Source organism: Gossypium raimondii, chromosome 12 (genome assembly GCF_025698545.1).
Source record: "Gossypium raimondii isolate GPD5lz chromosome 12, ASM2569854v1, whole genome shotgun sequence".
NCBI lineage: Eukaryota > Viridiplantae > Streptophyta > Magnoliopsida > Malvales > Malvaceae > Gossypium > Gossypium raimondii.
The window spans coordinates 53,670,518-53,689,696 of NC_068576.1; the positions used below are offsets into that span (position 1 = coordinate 53,670,518).

General features: G+C 33.8%; 4 protein-coding genes, 1 long non-coding RNA gene and 1 pseudogene across 10 annotated transcripts; 4 read left to right on the forward strand and 2 right to left on the reverse strand.

The window, feature by feature from the left end:
• Positions 1-63: 63 nt before the first annotated feature.
• On the reverse strand, positions 64-2,163 carry LOC105765212 (serine racemase). 5 transcript variants are annotated; one of them, XM_012584192.2, is made up of 8 exons: positions 2,014-2,150; positions 1,866-1,932; positions 1,557-1,742; positions 1,397-1,483; positions 1,069-1,299; positions 912-985; positions 614-800; positions 64-422 (listed from the first exon to the last, which is right to left on the reverse strand). In XM_012584192.2, the coding sequence occupies exons 3-8, from the start codon at positions 1,718-1,720 to the stop codon at positions 176-178; spliced, it is 990 nt and encodes a 329-aa protein (XP_012439646.1). In that variant the 5' UTR covers positions 1,721-1,742; positions 1,866-1,932; positions 2,014-2,150; the 3' UTR covers positions 64-175. The 5 variants fall into 5 exon arrangements, with proteins under 5 accessions (XP_012439646.1, XP_052481298.1, XP_012439645.1 ...); XM_052625338.1 differs by lacking the exon at positions 1,866-1,932 and having other exon boundaries at positions 1,557-1,800; positions 2,014-2,163; XM_012584191.2 differs by lacking the exon at positions 1,866-1,932 and having other exon boundaries at positions 1,557-1,804; positions 2,014-2,163.
• A 105-nt stretch (positions 2,164-2,268) lies between these two features.
• Positions 2,269-3,523, forward strand: LOC128035541 (glutathione S-transferase T1-like). The gene is made up of 5 exons (XM_052625341.1): positions 2,269-2,416; positions 2,519-2,592; positions 2,740-2,800; positions 2,887-2,940; positions 3,314-3,523. The coding sequence occupies exons 1-5, from the start codon at positions 2,352-2,354 to the stop codon at positions 3,327-3,329; spliced, it is 270 nt and encodes an 89-aa protein (XP_052481301.1). The 5' UTR covers positions 2,269-2,351; the 3' UTR covers positions 3,330-3,523.
• LOC105765220 (serine racemase-like) lies at positions 3,090-4,902 on the reverse strand (annotated as a pseudogene).
• A 3,386-nt stretch (positions 4,903-8,288) lies between these two features.
• On the forward strand, positions 8,289-11,025 carry LOC105765214 (glutathione S-transferase T1). Its single transcript, XM_052625339.1, has 7 exons — positions 8,289-8,458; positions 8,555-8,628; positions 8,714-8,774; positions 8,863-8,916; positions 9,309-9,388; positions 9,816-10,021; positions 10,583-11,025. The coding sequence occupies exons 1-7, from the start codon at positions 8,394-8,396 to the stop codon at positions 10,793-10,795; spliced, it is 753 nt and encodes a 250-aa protein (XP_052481299.1). The 5' UTR covers positions 8,289-8,393; the 3' UTR covers positions 10,796-11,025.
• A 527-nt stretch (positions 11,026-11,552) lies between these two features.
• Positions 11,553-13,451, forward strand: LOC105765215 (probable phospholipid hydroperoxide glutathione peroxidase). Of its 2 annotated transcripts, none has more exons than XM_052625340.1 (6): positions 11,553-12,099; positions 12,226-12,302; positions 12,446-12,507; positions 12,594-12,712; positions 12,954-13,133; positions 13,220-13,451. In XM_052625340.1, the coding sequence occupies exons 1-6, from the start codon at positions 11,863-11,865 to the stop codon at positions 13,295-13,297; spliced, it is 753 nt and encodes a 250-aa protein (XP_052481300.1). In that variant the 5' UTR covers positions 11,553-11,862; the 3' UTR covers positions 13,298-13,451. The 2 variants fall into 2 exon arrangements, with proteins under 2 accessions (XP_052481300.1, XP_012439653.1); XM_012584199.2 differs by having other exon boundaries at positions 11,558-12,099; positions 13,233-13,451.
• Positions 13,452-16,420: 2,969 nt separating this feature from the next.
• LOC105765218 (uncharacterized) lies at positions 16,421-17,168 on the forward strand. The gene is made up of 2 exons (XR_001124806.2): positions 16,421-16,520; positions 16,782-17,168. It is a non-coding gene; the product is annotated as an uncharacterized LOC105765218 (long non-coding RNA).
• Positions 17,169-19,179: the final 2,011 nt, after the last annotated feature.

The window sequence follows — 19,179 nt, forward strand, 5'->3', positions numbered from 1 at the left end:
AGTTTTCTCTGTTAATGCTAATCTCACATTTGATTGTCCATGTAAAGATTGGGAGTACTAGGATTAATAATAGTTGCAACCAAAGTAATTGGATTTCACATCAGCATTTAGAGATCAAAGCGAAGTTTAAAAGGAAAAAAGGTTTAAATAGGAGTAGCAATCACAATGGTAAATTTCATTTGCTAAATGAATTCCACAGCACTTCAAGATCTACATTACCTCCTGAAAGTATAATTCCTATTTGGTTGCAGTCCTTCCAGGCAGGGTTGGTCCTGAAGCTATCAGATAAGACAGCTGCTAGGCCTATGGCTCCACTTGGTTCAACTGCAACTTTAAGGATCTCATAGCAGAGTCTCATTGCTTTGATTATTTCAGTATCGTCTACTGTTATTACGTCGTCGACGAGATCACGAACTATGGGCCTAATCAATCATAAGGCATAGAATGAGACTTACTGAAATTTGTGGACTAATAAGTAAATATGTGTAGTTCCTGAAAGCTAAGACACAGTGCTGTGTGCAGATAGCTAGTGCACTAACTGATAAAAGAAAACATCTACAAACAGGGAATATATCCTTCACACATCAATAAGACACCATGAAAATGAATTTACCAGGTGAATTCACCAAGGAAAGCTCTCAGGCCATCAGCAACCGTATTTGTTTCAGGTAAGGTTACAATTCTACCGGCTGCTTTTGATTGAGCTGCATCATTTGCTCCCTTTGGTTCAGCGGCCAAAACTCGAATGGCAGGATTGATAGACTTGGCAGCCAATGCCACCCCTGATATCAAGCCACCTCCTGCATATTTTCAAAAACCATTTGTAGTTGAGAAGAAAAAACTCGCAAAAAAACAAAAAAAGGTGATCGACCGTGCAGGAATAATAACAGAAAAAAGGCTGCAACACAAACCACTGATGGGAACTATTATAGTGTCTATATGAGGGGCTTGCTCTAAAAGCTCCAAGGATATGGTACCCTGCCCACTGAAACAGATTTCCGTATCAATTAATTCACCGATATAACATTAAATTACAGTATCTCGGCTTAGAAATGTTCAATGTATTACCTTATAATGCGCCCATCATTATATGGATGTATAAGAGCAGCCCCAGTTTCTTGCTGCACCGTGGTTGCAGTTTCCTCCCTCGACTTGATTGTTGTCTCACTCCATATAACCTGACCACCATAACGCACAACATTCTGAACTTTGCACTGCGGAGCATTCTTCGGTATAACTATATATGAAGTGATCCCACGTAACTTTGCAGCCAATGCCAATGCTGCAGCATGGTTACCACTAATTTTGAAGGATGTGATCAGATATAACCCAATTAAACAGCAAGGGAAAGGAAACATAATGAAGGGTATAGATCATGGATGTGTTTCAAGTAAACCTGCTATGAGTTACAACTCCCTTAGCAGCCTGCTGATCATCAAGTGAAAATATAGCATTGCAAGCACCTCTGAATTTGAATGCTCCCCTGTTAAGCAACACATAGAACAGTCTCAATTTGGAGAATAAGATGAAAACAAGTAAATAATGATTCCTTTTACCCCTTTTGGAAACATTCACACTTGAAGAACAGCCTCCTTCCAGAAATAGCATCCAGGGACTCCGAGGTCATAAGTGGAGTTTTGTTTATGAAAGAACTGATGCGCGCCCGTGCTTCTTTGATAGAGGAGAGATCAGCAGCATACTTCTCCTTGTTTACTTCCATCTTTAAGCCACTGAATCCAACACTTCAATTCCAAATTTGGGAGAAACAGGAACAAACCAAACAATTTCAGAAGCTACAATCTGGCTAAAGCAACATCCAATTAACAAATGTAACTGTAAATACAGAAGTCCCATTGTCAACTAACCAAACTAAAAAGGATGCAAATTTATTGATGCAAACACTTGGATTTTAGCAACTGTATAATGGGTCTACTGTAAAATGAAAGGAAAGGAGGAGGATGAATCCATAAACATTAAGAATGGAGGATAAAGATTAAAACTTTAACTACTTACAGAATATGACTTCGAGAAAGATACAAACTTGAGTGCTGTTTTCTTATTTGTTCGGATTTTACAAAACTGGTGAGAGAGAGTAAGCAAATGCCCAAAGCCCCGGAAATGTCAATGAGAGATTAAATTAGAGATGCTATCAATGTAATTAGCTAGGGATCATACGACGACGCTTTGGACGAGGATTAAATCATGTTTTTTCTGTACTCATGGGAAATGTAAAATGGCTAAAGCCTAAAGACCAACTCTTATCCATAGTCCATCCCAAATAGGAGGGGCGGAAATAAACTAAAAACACAAAGGCAGAAACCCAGAATCGTTAGAAGAAAAAGAAAAAAAAAATGAAGCTCAACGTATATGCAGATCGAATTTCTCAGCCATCTCGTGCTGTAGTCTTCTTCTGCAAGTAAATTTCAATCCTTTTACTTATTTTCAACTACTATTTGATTCTGGGTGTTTTTTTCCCTTTCTTCAAAATTGTTCCTTTTTTCTTTTTTTGTATATTTAGGGTAAATGGTATAGACTATGAGGAGATCAAAGTCCATATCCCAAAGGGTCAGCATCTAACTCCTGAATGCGAAGGTATTCTTTTTTTTTTTTTGTTCGACGAAGGTATTCTTTCATTCTTAATTATTTCACCTTTCAAATTATAATCAATTAATTAGTGTTACGAAATTATTTATAGGAAACTGGACATGTTCAGTTTTTATTCCAATGATTTTGTTGCAGCAATAAATCTCATGCAAAAGCTGCCTGCCATTGCTGATGGAAGATTTAAGTTGTTTGAGAGGTATTTAAAGAGTATTTCATGTACCCCTTGCTTTTTCCCCTCATTTCAAAGGTTTCCTACATATTCAGTATATATAATTTTTGCAGCCATGCCATTCATATCTATCTTGCTTATGCGTTTCCTGGAGTTGCAGACTATTGGTAAGTGCAGTTTCTTTCTCTTTCGGAGAGTATTGACAGCGATAGTAGCGTCTGTTGATATTGAATTTCTTCCATGCTTATTTGTTGGAGTTCCTTGCTCAGCTTCTTTATACTAATTTACAGTGCTACATCTCTATTTGCATGGATGGTTGAATGACATATCATCATACTAGGATTAATAGTTGCCACCAAAGTAGTTGGTTTACATATCAGCATTTAGAGATCAAACTTAAATTTAAAAGGGAAAAAAAAGTTTTAAATAGGAGTAGCAATAACAATGGTAAATTTCATTTGCTAAATGAATTCCACAGCACTTCCAAGATCTACATTACCTCCTGAAAGTATAATTCCTATTTGGTTGCATTCCTTCCAGGCAGGGTTGTTCCTGAAGCTATCAGATAAGGCACCTGCAAGCCCTATGGCTCCACTTGGTTCAACTGCAACTCTAAGGATTTCATAGCAGAGTCTCATTGCTTTGATTGTTTCTGTATCGTCCACTGTTATTACGTTCTATGGGCCTAATCAATCATAAGGCATAGAATGAGACTTACTGAAAGCTAAGACACAGTGCTGTTTGCTGATAGCTAGTGCACTAACTGATAAAAGAGAACATCTACATACGGTGAATATATCCTTCACACATCAATAAGACACCATGGGAATGAATTTACCAGGTGAATTCACCAAGGAAAGCTCTCAGGCCATCAGCAACTGTATTTGTTTCAGGTAAGGTTACATTCTAACGCCACTTTTGATTGAGCTGCATCATTTGCTCCCTTTGGTTCAGCAGCCAAAACTCAAATGGCAGGATTGAAAGACTTGGCAGCCAATGCCACCCCTGATTTCAAGCCACCTCCTGCAGATTTTCAGAAACCATTTGTACTTGAGAAGAAAAAACTCACAAAAAAAACGACAAAAAGGTGATCGATCATGCAAGAATAATAACCATAAAATTGACAGAAAAAAACTCTGCGACGTAAACCACTGATGGGAACTCTTTTAGTGTCCATATGAGGAGCTTGCTCTAAAAGCTCCAAGGATACGGTACCCTGCCCACTGAAAAAGATTTCCATATCAACTAATTCCCCGTTATAACATTAAATTACAGCATTCACAGCTTAGAAGTGTTAAATGTACTACCTTATAATGCGCCCATCAGCATGTGCATGTATTAGAGCTGCCCCAGTTTCTTGCAACACATTGGTTGCAGTTTCCTCCTTTGACTGCATCGTTGGCTCACTCCATATAACCTGACCACCGTACCACACTCTGAACTTTGCACTGTGGAGCAGTCTTCGGTATAACTACATATGCAGCGATCCGGCGTAACTTTGCAGCCAATGCCAATTCTGCAGCATGGTTACCACTAATTTTGGAGGATGTGATCAGGTCTAACCCAATTAAATAGCCAGGGAAGGAAACATAATGAAGGGTATACATGGATCATAGATGGGTTTTAAGTAAACCTGCTATGAGTTACAACTCCCTTACCAGCCTGCTGATCATCAAGTGAAAATATAGCATTGCGAGCACCTCTGAATATGGATACTCCCCTGTTAAGCAACTCATAGAAGAGTGTTAATTTGGAGAATAAGATGAAAACAAGTAAGAGATGATTCCCTTTACCCCTTTTGAAAACATTTACACTTGAAGAACAGCCTCCTTCCAGAAATAGCATGCAGAGACTCTTAGTTCAGAAGTGGAGTTTTGTGTATGAAAGAACCGAGCGCGCCCGTGCTTCTTGCATAGAGAGATCAGCAGCATACTTCTCCTTGTTTACTTCCATCTTTAAGCCACTGAATCCAACACTTCAATTCCAAATTTGGGAGAAACAGGAACAAACCAAACAATTTCAGAAGCTATTGTAACAACCTAATTTCCAGTAGTGTCAGAACAGTGATTTGAGATCACTAAATCCGATAAAAAAGTTAGAAAATTTATTAATTAATAATTATAAGTTAAGCGTGATTTTAGAAATATTTCTAAACTTAGTTAATTTTGTGATTTAAAATAAATTATTAGGTAAATTGGGTCAAAAATGAGGTGTTGAGATCTCGATATTATAAACTAAGTCGTAAATATTTTTATAAATATTTATGGAGTGTCATTAGGTAGTATTAAAGTTTCGTTAAAAAATTTTAATGTTTCGATGGTTAATTGATTAAAAGAATCTAATTAAAAAATAGATTTACGGGACTTTATTTCGATAAATCAAACTTGTAAATATTTATTATAAATATTTAAGAAGTTAGTTGTTTATTTAATTAGGTGAATTTGACTTAATTAGGATTTATTGTAAAAAATGACTAAATTGAAGTAGGGAAAAGTTGAATAATAGATTAAAAAAGTTAAAAGGGCCAAATAGGTAATTATGCCTTTTCTAAAGTTGAGTCGGCATATACATGATAAAATTTTAGATTTTTTTAAGTATATTATTATTTTATTGTATTGTAAATTATATTATATTATTATATTTCAAATAAACAAAATTTTGACAAATGCATGGTGTATATGATGACATGTGGAAAAATAAAATACATATATATTAGTAATGATTACATATTTACTTATTATTTAAGTAAGTAATATTATATTATTATTTTATTGTTATTATATTAATCTAATTAAATAAAAGAAATAAAAGATAGAAAAAGGGAATAGAAACAGAATAGGCAAACGAAACAGAGAAGGAAAGAAGGAACGGAGAAGGTGAACAAAGAGTGACTCGAGAAAATTTACGGTTAGTATTACTATAATTCGAATTTAATTATTAATTATTAAAAATTTAAATTAATATACATGATAAGCAAATTAAAGTAAGTATCATGATTGAATTGAATGATAAATACGTATTGATATTGAATTTATTAATAGCAATTATTGAATTTTGAATAATATGTTTAGTAAATAAAAATAAGGTGAATATCGATATTGAATTAATGTAGTATTGAAATGCATATTGGATAAAAATTTTGATTTGAATTGTGATCATGAGAAATTGTGAATTGAATGAAATTAAAATGAAGTATAAATATGTATGAGCATTTGACGGTATACTGATTGGAAGGTGAAAAATGTATTGAATTAAATTGTGATTAAATTGGAATTGAAAATATGAGAAAATGATTGAATTGAAATGTGATTCGAATACCCTATTAACTTATCGGACTAGATTGGATACAAATGGCATGCCATAGGATTTGTGATGTGATGAGGAGATTTGTAGCTCGGCCGAGAAGATGATTATGTTATTACATGCTTCGGTTTATCCGAAGAGGCATTTAATGTCTTATTGGTGTGTTTGGGAGGATATGATATATTGGTGTGTTATGGAGGAATTATATTTATTTCGGGTGTGTTTTGGTTGGATATTCTGGTGTGTTTGGGTGGAATCCGCGTATCTGTCAGAGTCCGAGTCAAGTTAATAGGGGTAAATGAATAATTTTGATAATATAAATTTTATTGAATGATCTTGAATATGAATCGAAATGAGAAGTGAAAATAAAATGATTTGAAATTGTGAAATAATATGCGAATTTAATTGAATACAAGTTATTGAAATTTATTTATGGATTTAATGAATAAATTGAGTGTTAAAAGATTATAAGTGTAAATTGATTATAAATGAACGGATTGAATTAAAAGATAATTATTATTATTATTATTATTATTATTATTATTATTATTATTATTGTTGTTGTTGTTGTTGTTGTTGTTGTTGTTGTTGTTGAAACAAGTTGATTTAATGTATTAAATGTTTATTGAAAGATTAACGGCATAAATTGAATTAAGAAATAGTGTATGAGTTAATTTGAATAAAATTTTATAAAATTAGTTATTATAATTGTTGTTGAAAAATCCAATAAAAATTTAGATAGTGAAATAAGGTATGAATAATATTGCTTATTGTTATTAATTATCAAGTTGATTTAAAGTACGAGATAATTAATGAATAATTGTAGACATAAATTTAAATGTCTATAATTTATCGATTAATGTTATTAATTTGAATTATGGTAATACCACTGAGTATTCATATACTCAGCGTACGGTTGTCTCCGTGCGCAGGTTAGTAGAAAGCCAGTGTCCGGTCCAGCATCCAGAGCAATCCCGACCTCAGATAAATTTTAGTGATGTGCCTTTCTTTTGATATTGTGGCATGTATTTAGGTAATGTATTAATTAAACTATACTATGTATGTTATTTATTTGTGAACTAGTGATAAGTTATCCGATATATCCGGTAATGCTCCATAACCTAATTCTGGCAACAGATAAGGGTTGGGGGTGTTACAGCTATAATCTGGCTAAAGCAACATCCAATTAAGAAATATAACTGTAAACTACCCAAACTAAAAGGATGCAAAATTATTGATGCAAACACTTGGAATTTGGCTACTGTAAACTGGGTCTAATGGATAATGAAAGAAAAGGTGGAGAATGAAGCCATAAACTTTAAGAAGGAAGATAAAGATTAAAACTTCAACGACTTATAAAATATGACTTTGACAGAGTAAGCAAATGCCGAAAGCCTGAGACAGAAATGTTAATGAGATTAGGGGTGAGTTTGGATGGGTGGTGTGTTTATCTCTGGTGAGGTTAAAAATAGCGATGGCGGTGAGATTAATTACTGTAGCGGTGAGATTGGATAATGTAGCGGTGAGATTAGAAACAATGGTGGAGTGTGTGCTTGGATTCAAACGCAGCTGTAGCGGTGAGGTGAGAATAAAAAATAACTATTAATGACATCAGATTAGAATTGATATATAATAGAATTTTTTAAAATTATTTTATTTTTTAAAAATTATTAAAATATGTAAATTTATAAATTCATTTAATAAATATTAAAATGTATCTTTCAATATTTTAATGAATTATATAATCAATTTAAATTATTTATTAGATAAAATGATAATTATTTTTAATTTTTATAGTTAAATATTTTTTTATAACAATGATAAATATTATTTAGCTTTCAAGGATAAAATGGTAAAATAATAAATAAAAGTAATGGTACTTTTTGTTTGTTAAAAATACAATAGCACCCTTAATTTTCAATTGCTGCTGAAACCTCCAGCAGAAAATCAACTATCCAGCGTGGTGAGATTACTTTTCAGTGGACTGCTCTGCTGAACCAAGTGAGATTCACACCCTCAACTGCACCTTAATTACGTGCTGAAGCAAACTAAAAGAAGCCTAGATCTGCTTAGAGATAATGTAATTCGGTAGAGATCATACGACGACGCTTTGGACTAAGCTTGTTAGTAAAGGACAAAAGCCTACACCATGTTTTTGTCCTCATGAAGGAAATGTACTAAAATGGCTAAAGCCCAAATTCCAACTCTTATCCATAGCCAATCCCAATAAGGCAGCAGCTGAGAGGGGAGGGAGGAGGGTAAAGAAACAAAGGCACAGAAACCCAAAATAGATAGAAAAAAAAAGGGGGGGGGTGGAATGAAGCTCAAAGTATATGCAGATCGAATGTCTCAGCCATCTCGTGCTGTCATCATCTTCTGCAAGTAAATTTAATTTCTTTTACTGATTTTCAACTATCTGATTCTGGGTGTTTTTCTCTTTCTTCAAAATTGTTCTTTTTTTCTTTTTTGTATATTTAGGGTAAATGGTATAGACTATGAGGAGATCAAAGTACATATCTCGAAGGGTCAGCATTTAACTCCTGAATTCGCGGGTATTGTTCCATTCTTAATTAATTCACCATTCGAGTTATAATTAATTATTAGTGTCATGAAATTATTCCAATGATTTTGCTGCAGAAATAAATCCCATGAAACAGCTGCCTGCCATTGCTGATGGAAGATTTAAGTTGTTTGAGAGGTATTTGAAGAGTATTTAGTTTACCCCTTGCTATATCCCCCTCATTTCAAAGGTTTCCTACATATTCAGAATATATAAATTTTTGCAGCCATGCCATTCTTATCTATCTTGCTTGCGCATTTCCTGGAGTTGCAGACCAATGGTAAGTGCAGTTGCTTTCTCTTTCAGCTTACATTCTATGGATAGGGATAGTGTCTGTTGATACAATTTCTTCCATGCTTACTTTTTGGAGTTCCTTGCTAAGCTTCTTTATACTATTACTTACATACAGTGCTACATCACTATTTTCACATGGATAGTTGAATAACATAAGTGGTATATCAATGGCACAGTGTTATACAGTGTTAATGCTAGAAGGATCTTATGACATCTGACTTACTTGCTGATGTCTATGTGCTCTGGATTATTGTTTTACTTGAACTTATGTGGTTTCTAAATCTAACCACATGATTTTCAAATGTATTTTTGGCACATTCCACGTTCAGTTTGATCTGCAACTCAATTCTTAACAAATTTGCTCATCCGTGTTTTAAGGTATCCAGCTGATGTTTTCAAGAGAAGTAAGATACACTCGGTGTTGGATTGGCATCACTCCAACTTACGTCGTGGTGCAGGTGTATAATTAACACCGAAAGAATCAAACTATTTAAATGATTGATGAATGGTGATTGATAGTGTAGGACAATATTGCTTTTATCACAATTCTTGCTTTATGACATGTTGTTACCCCTTCTGGATCAATCCCATTACTATAACAACATTTTCTCTGGATTGGCATTTCAAGCATCAGATTTGTGCACTTCTTTTCCCTTAATTACAATATTAGACTATCAGGATGCTAAATTCCTTCCATTCTTTAGTTTTGGCATCTTCACATCAATAAATGATTGTGCTTGACTGTGTGTGCAACTCAAATTCACTTTTCGTCGTCTATGTGGTTGCATCAACTCCTATGACATATGCTTGGCTATGTTGTTATGCATATAAATGTTCCCTTCCTTGGGTAAGATAGGTGTTTGAACTCGATGATTCTCTTTTCAGCCCCATATGTTTTCAATACTACAATTGCACCTATACTTGGCCGTCCATTGAATCCACAAGCAGCTGCTGAAGCTGAGATAATTCTGTCCTCATCTCTTTCGAAGCTAGAGTCCTTTTGGCTCAAGGGTAATGGACGTTTTTTGCTAGGCGGGAACCAACCATCCATAGCAGATCTTAGCCTTGTTTGCGAGTTAACGCAACTTGAGGTACCTTTTTGTGACTTGATTTTTTGTCCAAATTTCAATATTTTGTTGGTGCCTTCTCTGGTGGAACATAATATATTGTGATATAGGTTCAGGATTGTCCTCCTTAGATTACCTTTTTCCTTAAAGACACTCATGTGCTACCACTCATCACCATAATCATCTCAACAACAACCTTAGCCTTTTTTCCACTACATAGATTGTTTCTTGGATCTCCCCGTTGTGTACTTTTTAGGACCATTTCCTTTATAAGCATCATAAAATGGGGTTGCACTAGTGCAAGTTTTAGTTTTATAGACTTGTCTGCCTACATTTCAGCAGAAAAGATTGTCATGTTTCATCTGTTTTAAAACAGAGCTCAAGACTAGTCCTGAGATTTGCCTTTCTGCTCAAACCCAACATATATTTTATTACTTGCAGTGCATCCCGTGACCTACACCACTCCGGTATATGTTATTCAGTGACAAAAGTTTTTGTTTCTATAAATTATAACTTCAAGATTGATTGCTAATCTCAGAATCTTTTGAAAGACATTGAAATTTGATAAAAGTTTATTGGACGTAGGTTTTGGATGAGAAGGATCGCACTAGGTTATTGGGTCCGCACAAGAAAGTGCAGCAATGGATTGAGAACACAAGAAATGCCACAAATCCTCACTTTGATGAAGTACATAGAGTGATCATGCTGGCCAAAGAAAGACAACAACATCAGCGGTTAAAGGCAGCAAAAAATGAAGGCGGATCCAACATGAAAAAGCCGTTGGTTTCTAGAATGTGAGGGAAAACCGTATTACCAAGTACTTATTTCCAGATGATAAGCAATTATTAGCTTGTATAAACACGATACATGTTTTACCTATGGTTTATACTGCAAGTCCTATGGTTAGATTTATACTGTTGTCCTAACTCTAGTATCTATTGTTGCAAATTTTCATTCTCAAAAGCTGTGTTGCTTGATCAGTATCACTAATGGATATTATTTGTTGCCCTTGCTCTAAGGGTTTTGCACTTTTGCATCGTATTTTGGTCCCCCTACCCTACCACTAGCAGATCTCTATAGGGTACACCAAGCAGCCAAAATGCCTGCTGAAAAAACTGTACCTTAATCATTAAAAAGGCTACAAAAATCCCATATGGTCGCTTGTCATAAAGAAGTTTTTACTTTAAACCAAAAATAGAAATAACCAAATTCTAGCTATTTGACTTACACAGATATATGAACTAGCTGGCTCCTGAAGCTCAACTGTATCAACATTCAGAGCTGTCATGTTCATGTCATTTACCTTATTACAAGCGAATGTTTTACAGTTATTTGATAAAGTGCTCTATAGTGAAAAACCATTAACTATTCTGGTCTATGGGGACTCAAATGCCCAGCCTGAAAAGTTTCAAAGACGCATTTTCCTTAACAATGTGAATGGAATCGAATGAATTCTAGGACTGGGTTTTATGTTATCTTTTCGACCATTTATCTAGTTCTACACGTATTTGAGCATATATCACTTTCCATTTATATCATAAATGTCACATTTAAGAATCTAAACTGCTTAACAAGATCGAATAGTGTTTTCATCCACACATAGCTTCCTTGTATCGAAAACCCCTTCTGGAGAACCACAGAAAGTTGCTAAATTGGCTGCCTCCATTACGTATTCTCTGCTGCAAGAGATCCTGATCCTTACTCACTTCTCCGCATTCAACGACTCGACAGATGGCCCTGATTTATCATACGTGTTAAGAGAAGAAAAGTCCTCGTGTAGACACCATCTTCACAATCCTACTAACCCCCACCCCCTGGCCAAGATTTTTCACAAGGCGCCAAAAGATTCCTGTTTTACTTGAAATATGCTCGTTCGACGAAATCTAAGTGCACTTGCTGTGTCTGCTTCTCTACTTTTAGGAAAGCGTTCCTCACCGAGTTTCAACCAAACCCTTTTGAGTTTTCCACAGATTTCACCAGTTTATCTGGTATCTCACTCGATCAAAACAGGGTCTCCAAGGTCTCTCGTGGGTAGTTTGAGATTTGATCATACTATGGCTGCTCAGTCCTCCAAGGGGTCAGTTCATGACTTCACTGTTAAGGTTGGTTTTGGGTATAAATTTTACCCCCACAGACGAAGTTTATTTGATTCAAATTTAGTTTTGTCTTTGATTCAATTTTCAATCAGCCCTCCCCCCCCCCCCTAAGATATGGGTTTGGTTCTTCAGGATGCAAAAGGAAATGACGTCGATTTAAGCATTTACAAGGGCAAGGTCCTCTTGATTGTCAATGTTGCATCTCAATGGTACCTCTAATTTCAATTTTGTGTAACAAGGATATAGTGGATTGATTGCACATTTAGATGATGCTTTTCTTTGGCCTACTTGTTGGATTTTTAGCTTTAATTTCTGGACAGTTTTGAATTTGGTGCTTAAAATGTTGATGCAGTGGCTTGACCAACTCCAACTACACTGAGCTGAGTAAATTGTATGAGAAATATAAAGATCAAGGTTTGTTTTAGCATCCTTGTAGCTTCTTGTTTCTGAGGACCATTCATGAGCCTTTGATTATTTGATTTGCTGGTTTGTCGGGTCAGGTTTCGAGATTCTGGCATTTCCATGTAACCAGTTTGGGGGTCAGGAGCCAGGGAACAATGAAGAAATCTTGGAGTTTGCTTGCACTCGCTTTAAAGCTGAATACCCCATATTTGATAAGGTATATATCCTTTTGACTTTATATGAATGATGTTGCTAATTTTACTTTATATAGTTAATGTTTCTTAGCTTAATAACTAGTCTTTTTGGGTCTGCAAAACTCCTTATTCCGGTTGCCTATGTGATAATATGGTGTGCAAGCCTTTGTAAAGGCTTCAGTGACATTAAGATAACGAGCTCTTCTCCTCATGTCCACATGGTTTTAGGCATGTTGGAGTTGACTTCATTTCAATGGATTGCAGGTGGATGTGAATGGCGAGAACGCAGCTCCGATATACAAATTCCTGAAGGCTAGCAAAGGTGGAGCTCTGGGTGGACTTCTGGGGGACGACATCAAGTGGAATTTTGCCAAGTTCCTGGTGGATAAAGAGGGACATGTTGTGGATCGTTATGCCCCCACTACTTCCCCTATTAGCATCGAGGTAAACCACCTCCATTTTTGCCTTTTCTTTTGCTTCATTTATACCCATCACACCATTCAATGATCAAAGCTCCTAATTGATTTCAGTTGATATTTGCAGAAGGATATAAAGAAACTGCTTGGCTGATGTTTTGGGCTTCGTCACCTCAGGCTTTGAGTGAATAAAGTTAAATGTTTTTACCAATAAAATCTATTACGATGGTGTTTCTCTCTTCTTCTTTTTTCCTTCCATCTGTTAAGATGGGTTAGACTGTACCAGAATTTACAAGTTGAACCCTATAACTTAATATATATATACATATTATATAATATTTACAAATTTTAGAATTTATCAATAATAGAAATAATTTTAGAACTTAGCGACAAATTACAAGAATTTCATGCTCAAAGCTCATGTCCTTGAGAATTGTAATTCTTTCATCATTGTCGAAATTATTTTTATTTTTAAAAAAAAAATAAAAATTAGTTGTCAATGAAAATTTGGAGTCGCCACCAATCTTTTATTAAAGTGTGATTGGATCACTTAAAATAATTTTGGTCTACGAGTTTTTAGAAAAACGGGTTCGGGAGTCAGTTACGTTCGAGGAAGGATTAGCACCCTCGTAACGCCTAAAAATTGGTACCAAATTGACTAATTAATGTCTTAATGTTGAGAGTTAAAAGTACGATCTTTAATTAAATTAAATTAAATTATTTATTAAGACTCTCTCATTTTGAAATAGAAAATATCACACCCAATGCGTTAGGGCACGATATTTTATTTTTTCAAGATGAGTTTATGAGTTTGTCCAAAACATTTGCGTGATAAAATTTAAAAAGAATATTCAATTGTTTAAAATTTATGAAGAAATTACAGTCCAATACATTAGGGCACAATCTCTTAAAATCTCAAACATTGAATATTTCCTTTCTTAATTTTTTTAAAAAAATATTTATCTCGATAAATCAACACGTCACATCCAATGTATTAGGACACAACATATTGAATTCCCGACGACAAGCCTTTCATTTTATTTTTGATTAAAGAGTAATTCTCGATTATTAGATTTATCGAAGAAAATTGGAACCCAATACGTTATGGCTCAATTTTCATGAAAAATCCTAAATACGAGTATTATCTCTATTTTGAAAATTTTTTGTTTTTAAATTGAGTAAAAAGATGATGTAATGTTATATTAAATGGAAAATACAATAATAAATACAACTATGGCGTAGAAATAAGATAAAACAATTAAATAAACGAAATTAATGTACATAATAAAAAATAATGACATGCGAAATATCAAATAAATGAACAAAATAAAACATTCTTTAGAATATAAATGAAAACACAAATGAATAAACGAGTGAGGGAAATAAAAGCTTATAAAAAAAGTAAACAATAAAGAATATAAATGTTGAAATTATGGAAAAAACATGGATTTACATATAAAATTTGGATTATAGAATTTATATAACAAATTATATATAATGCATTTATAAAAAGAAATATATAAACATATATATTATAAAATATGTGTAAAAAAGAATATATATTTAAAAAAACGGGGATCGACTTTTAAAATGAAAACAGAAATGGGAGTCGTCACCGATCTCTTATTGTGGTGTAATCGGATCACCTTGAAAATAATTTTAGGTCTACGAATTTTGAAAAAAATAAGGTTCGGGAGTCGGTTACGCACGAGGAAGGGTTAGCACCCTCGTAACGCCCAAAATTGGTACCGAATCGATTGTTTAATATCTTAATGTCAAAACCTTGAAAGGATTTTAAAATAAGATCCTTTGAAGAGAAAATTTGAGTAATCGGATTGGGAAATAAGACTAACCTACTTTAAAGAAATAAATCGTTATATTCAGTAAGTTAGAGTGCAACGATTCAATCTTCGAAGTTAGATTCGTCCCTTTTTAAAATTTAAAACAAATTCATACATTTGGAGAAGGATATTTGGTTATTTAAATCGATCGAGAAAATCAAAACCCAGTAAGTTAGGGTTCAATTTTCTTCAAATCCTTAAACACCAAATATTTCTTTTATTAAAAAACGAGATAACAAAATGTCACATCCAATAAGTTAGGATCAAACATTTTGAAATCTAAAGAATATTATTATTATTATTATTATTTAAATGTCTTAAAGAAAGGGATACTTAATGATATAAATCCGTCGAGAAGAATTGAGGCCTAGTAAGTTAGGACACAATTCTCTCGAGAATTATTTAACACCAAGCCTCTTTTTTGAACTTTTGAAATGAAACGATTATAATATTTTAACGAAATGAATTTTTTACAACCAATATAATTGAATAACAACATGTAATGCAAAATATAAATAACAATTTAAACTTAAACTAGAAACAATTAAACAAATAATAGGCAAATACTAACATCGACCTTAATTATATTATACAAACATCCTTATTAATAATTTGACAACCGACCAAAACGAATAAAATAAATAAGGTTTAAGAAATAAAACAATTATGTATAAAAAATTATGTGAATAAAAGGTTAATTTGAAGTTAACGATATACCCTATGTACATATATACTAAAATAGTCTAATTTAAATTATATGTATTTTAAATAATATTGATACATTTAAAACATATTGATAACAATTAAAAAATATATTATTATAATTATTATATATATTTTTTAAAAATAGAATTTGTGCTAATAATAAATTTGAAAACAATATCTATTAAAATAATGTTATAAATTGATTTATTTAAAAACTTTTAAATCAAAATTAACATAAAAGGCATTTTTGACATTGAAAATAATAATCAACAATTTTTTTTTTTAAATCGAAGCTTAGATAAAATTAAAACAATAATGAAATCTGTTTATAAAAGTAGGATTAATTATAATTAAAGACATTTTGAGTAAAAAAAATCTAAATTTGTATCAAATCGAAATCCGTTTTAACCTTGGAGGACTAAACCAACAATTAAACGCAAGCATTATAAACAATAACAATCAACCGCAGAACGGTACCGTATCAAGTCGGATGTGAATGGAAACAAAAATAAATGTGCCGTACAAATTACAATTAAATAAAAAAAACGTAATCTCAGTAAACACACAGGGACCTATTTAGCAAATAAACCATTCGACCCATATTGCGCGGATCCTTCCCGTATCGGGTCACCGTTCGGGTCGAATCTCCAAAACAATGTCGTTTCAGTGCCATTGCATTGACTCTGAACGGCGTCGTTTTAATTCCTGCACTTAAAAACTACATAAATCCTAAAACATAGGGTTTACATTAGCAGAACCTAAACAAAAAGAAAGGCTCGTCGCCGCTCTGGGGATTCATTGCCTCCGAAGACTCCTAATCTTCGCCCCAACTCCGATGGCTGCGGAGTGAGCAAAAATATGGCCCTCAGGTATGCCCCTCTTCCCTTTTCTCCTTTAGCAGATGACTAATGTATGTAAAAACAAAAGGAAAGAAGGAAAACGATCTGCGAAAATCACCTTTTGGAACTTTTTTTTGATTTCTGTATTCCGAAAATGCGTGTAAATCGTTTACAGTGTTCGAATGGCTTCTTTATAGCCCCATTTACAGAAAATAAAATAAAAAATAAAATAAAAAAATGCTGTTCTTTTTCTATTTGTTGTTGCTTCCGTGTGTTCGCTTGTATTTGCAGGTACTCGGCCAGCCTAGAGGTATGGAGGTGGTCGTACGGAGGCATGCGTGGCATACGAAGGCATCACGCGCGTGAGGAGTGGCTCGAAGGGGAGCCCGTACGTGGCAACGGCGGCTGAAGGGTTCCAGAAACCCTAGTGATTTCTGGAATACTTTTTCAAAATAGGCTAATTGGGCTGAATAGGGTTTTGGGTTAGGTGTTGGGCCACTGTAACTGGGCCAATCAGATTTAGTGTTCGGTCATGGGCATTTGGGCTAGTTGGGTTTGGGTAGTGGATTTGGGCTAATTAGGTTTGGGTAATGGATTTGGGCCATTAGGCCTGCTGTAAAAAAATGGACTGTATTATTATTTTTTGGACTTTAATTTTTAATTTTTAATTTTGGGTTACTTATTACGGGCCTGGGCAAAAATGGCCTATTACAAGAAATATATAAACATATATATTATAAAATATGTGTAAAAAAGAATATATATTTGTGCATAAATATATACGTGTATATATATAAATAAAAAATATTTGTTAGAAATATATATATATACGCATGTGCACATATATAAATAATAAATATATACATATATAGATTTTTGAAAAAAAAATACATATATATAAAAAAACAATTACATCATTAATTAATTAAAAAATAAAGAAAATAAAAAAGGACTAAATTGAACTATAGACAAAAATCTGGGGCAAATTTGCAAATAATTAAAAATTAGGGGGCCCTATTAAACACGCTAATAATTCAGAGGGGCTGGAAAGGAAATTATCCCTTCTCATTCAAAACGTCATCGTTCAAATAGGATTAAATTAAAATCGAAGAAAAATTAAAGGGATAATTTTTAAAAAATAAAAGAAACCTAATTGTAAAAACTTTAAAAGGCGGAGGGACTAAAAGTGCAATTTTCCCCTCTGCTCAAAAACACGGGGATCTTAGGCCGGGTTGGGTCGGTTCTGGGTCGACCCATGCCCAAAACGGCGTCGTTTTAGCTGGCTATTTAAGCCAAAAACCTTTCAAAAAAATCATTTCTTTAAAAAAAAAAAAAAAAAGCTCTCAACCCTTCAGTTTTCCGGCGTCCAGTCTGGCCATCAGTCGGTCATCGGCCACCGTGTCAGCCGCCGATCTCCGGCGCCAGTACCGCCGTCTACGGTGGCCAAAAAAATGGGAAAATTACCCTTTCGTCTCTCTCGACCCTTCCAAGCCCAAATCTGGATTCAAAATTTTCAAGAAACCACAAGAACACCCTCAAAAACCCTAGAAACCTTTCGGCTTCTAACCGTCTATCCTCGGAGATGAACCTCGGCCGTCCCAACGGCTTTTCATAGGTAAACAAAAGTAAGTTCTTTATTTTTTTTGTTTTATTGTATTTTAGTAAAGTAATATATATATATATATATATATATATAGAGAGAGAGAGAGAGAGAGAGAGAGAGAGATAGAACGATGCTAAAATATCAACCTTTCGATTTCTTGGTTGATCTTTGTACTCTTGATATTCTGTTTGCTTGTGAAAATAATAGGCTTTTTTTGTATTGATTTTCGTATCCTTTTTACAGTATATCTAATCTGCTTTTATAATAGTAATGAAACAAAAAATGAAAAGAAGATCCACTCGTATCTGGTTGATCCACGATCTTCTTGATTTTCTTGCCATATTCGTTGCTTGTATTACCTTGTTTCTTTTCTTGCTGTGCAGGTGAAGGTGTGCGCGTGGAGATTCGGCTTGTGTGGAAGATTTGGTTGCGGCGGCTGAAGCTTACCTAAGAAACCCTAGGGTTTTTGCCACTGCTTTGGGCCACTAGATTTGGGCCTCTATTTTTGTATTTTGGGCCTTGTAGTCTGGGCCAACTTGTTTTGTTCTGGACTTGTACAAAAAACACTGGACTTATTATTATTATTTTTGCTTATTAAGGGCCAGGTAAAATTTAGTTATTACAATAGTATAGATACCCATGCAAATCTTTGCGTTCCATGCATCACTGACTGTACATGAAAGCTTGGCCAATTAGCCTCGCAATTTTAATAAAATCTTTTGGAATAGAATATGGCAGTTAAATTAGGAAACTTAGAAATATCATAAGATCTTTAAAAAAATAACAAAATTATTCCAATATTTTATAAAACAAAATAAATTACCCCAATTTTTAAAGTATATTTTTACATAAATATATTTTTAACCATATTTTTAGTGTGGAAAATTTTTAATCAATTTGTTGAATTGGGAATTTTTTAAAATTTATACATCTTTTCAAATTTTAATTCTATTTAGAATCGGGTTAATTGATATGTATTGCGCACCCAAGCCCCCACCACCGGCCCACTCAATAAACCAATTCAATATTAAAAATCCATAACCCACTGATACTAACCCAGTATCCTTAACCCAACCCGAAAATCCC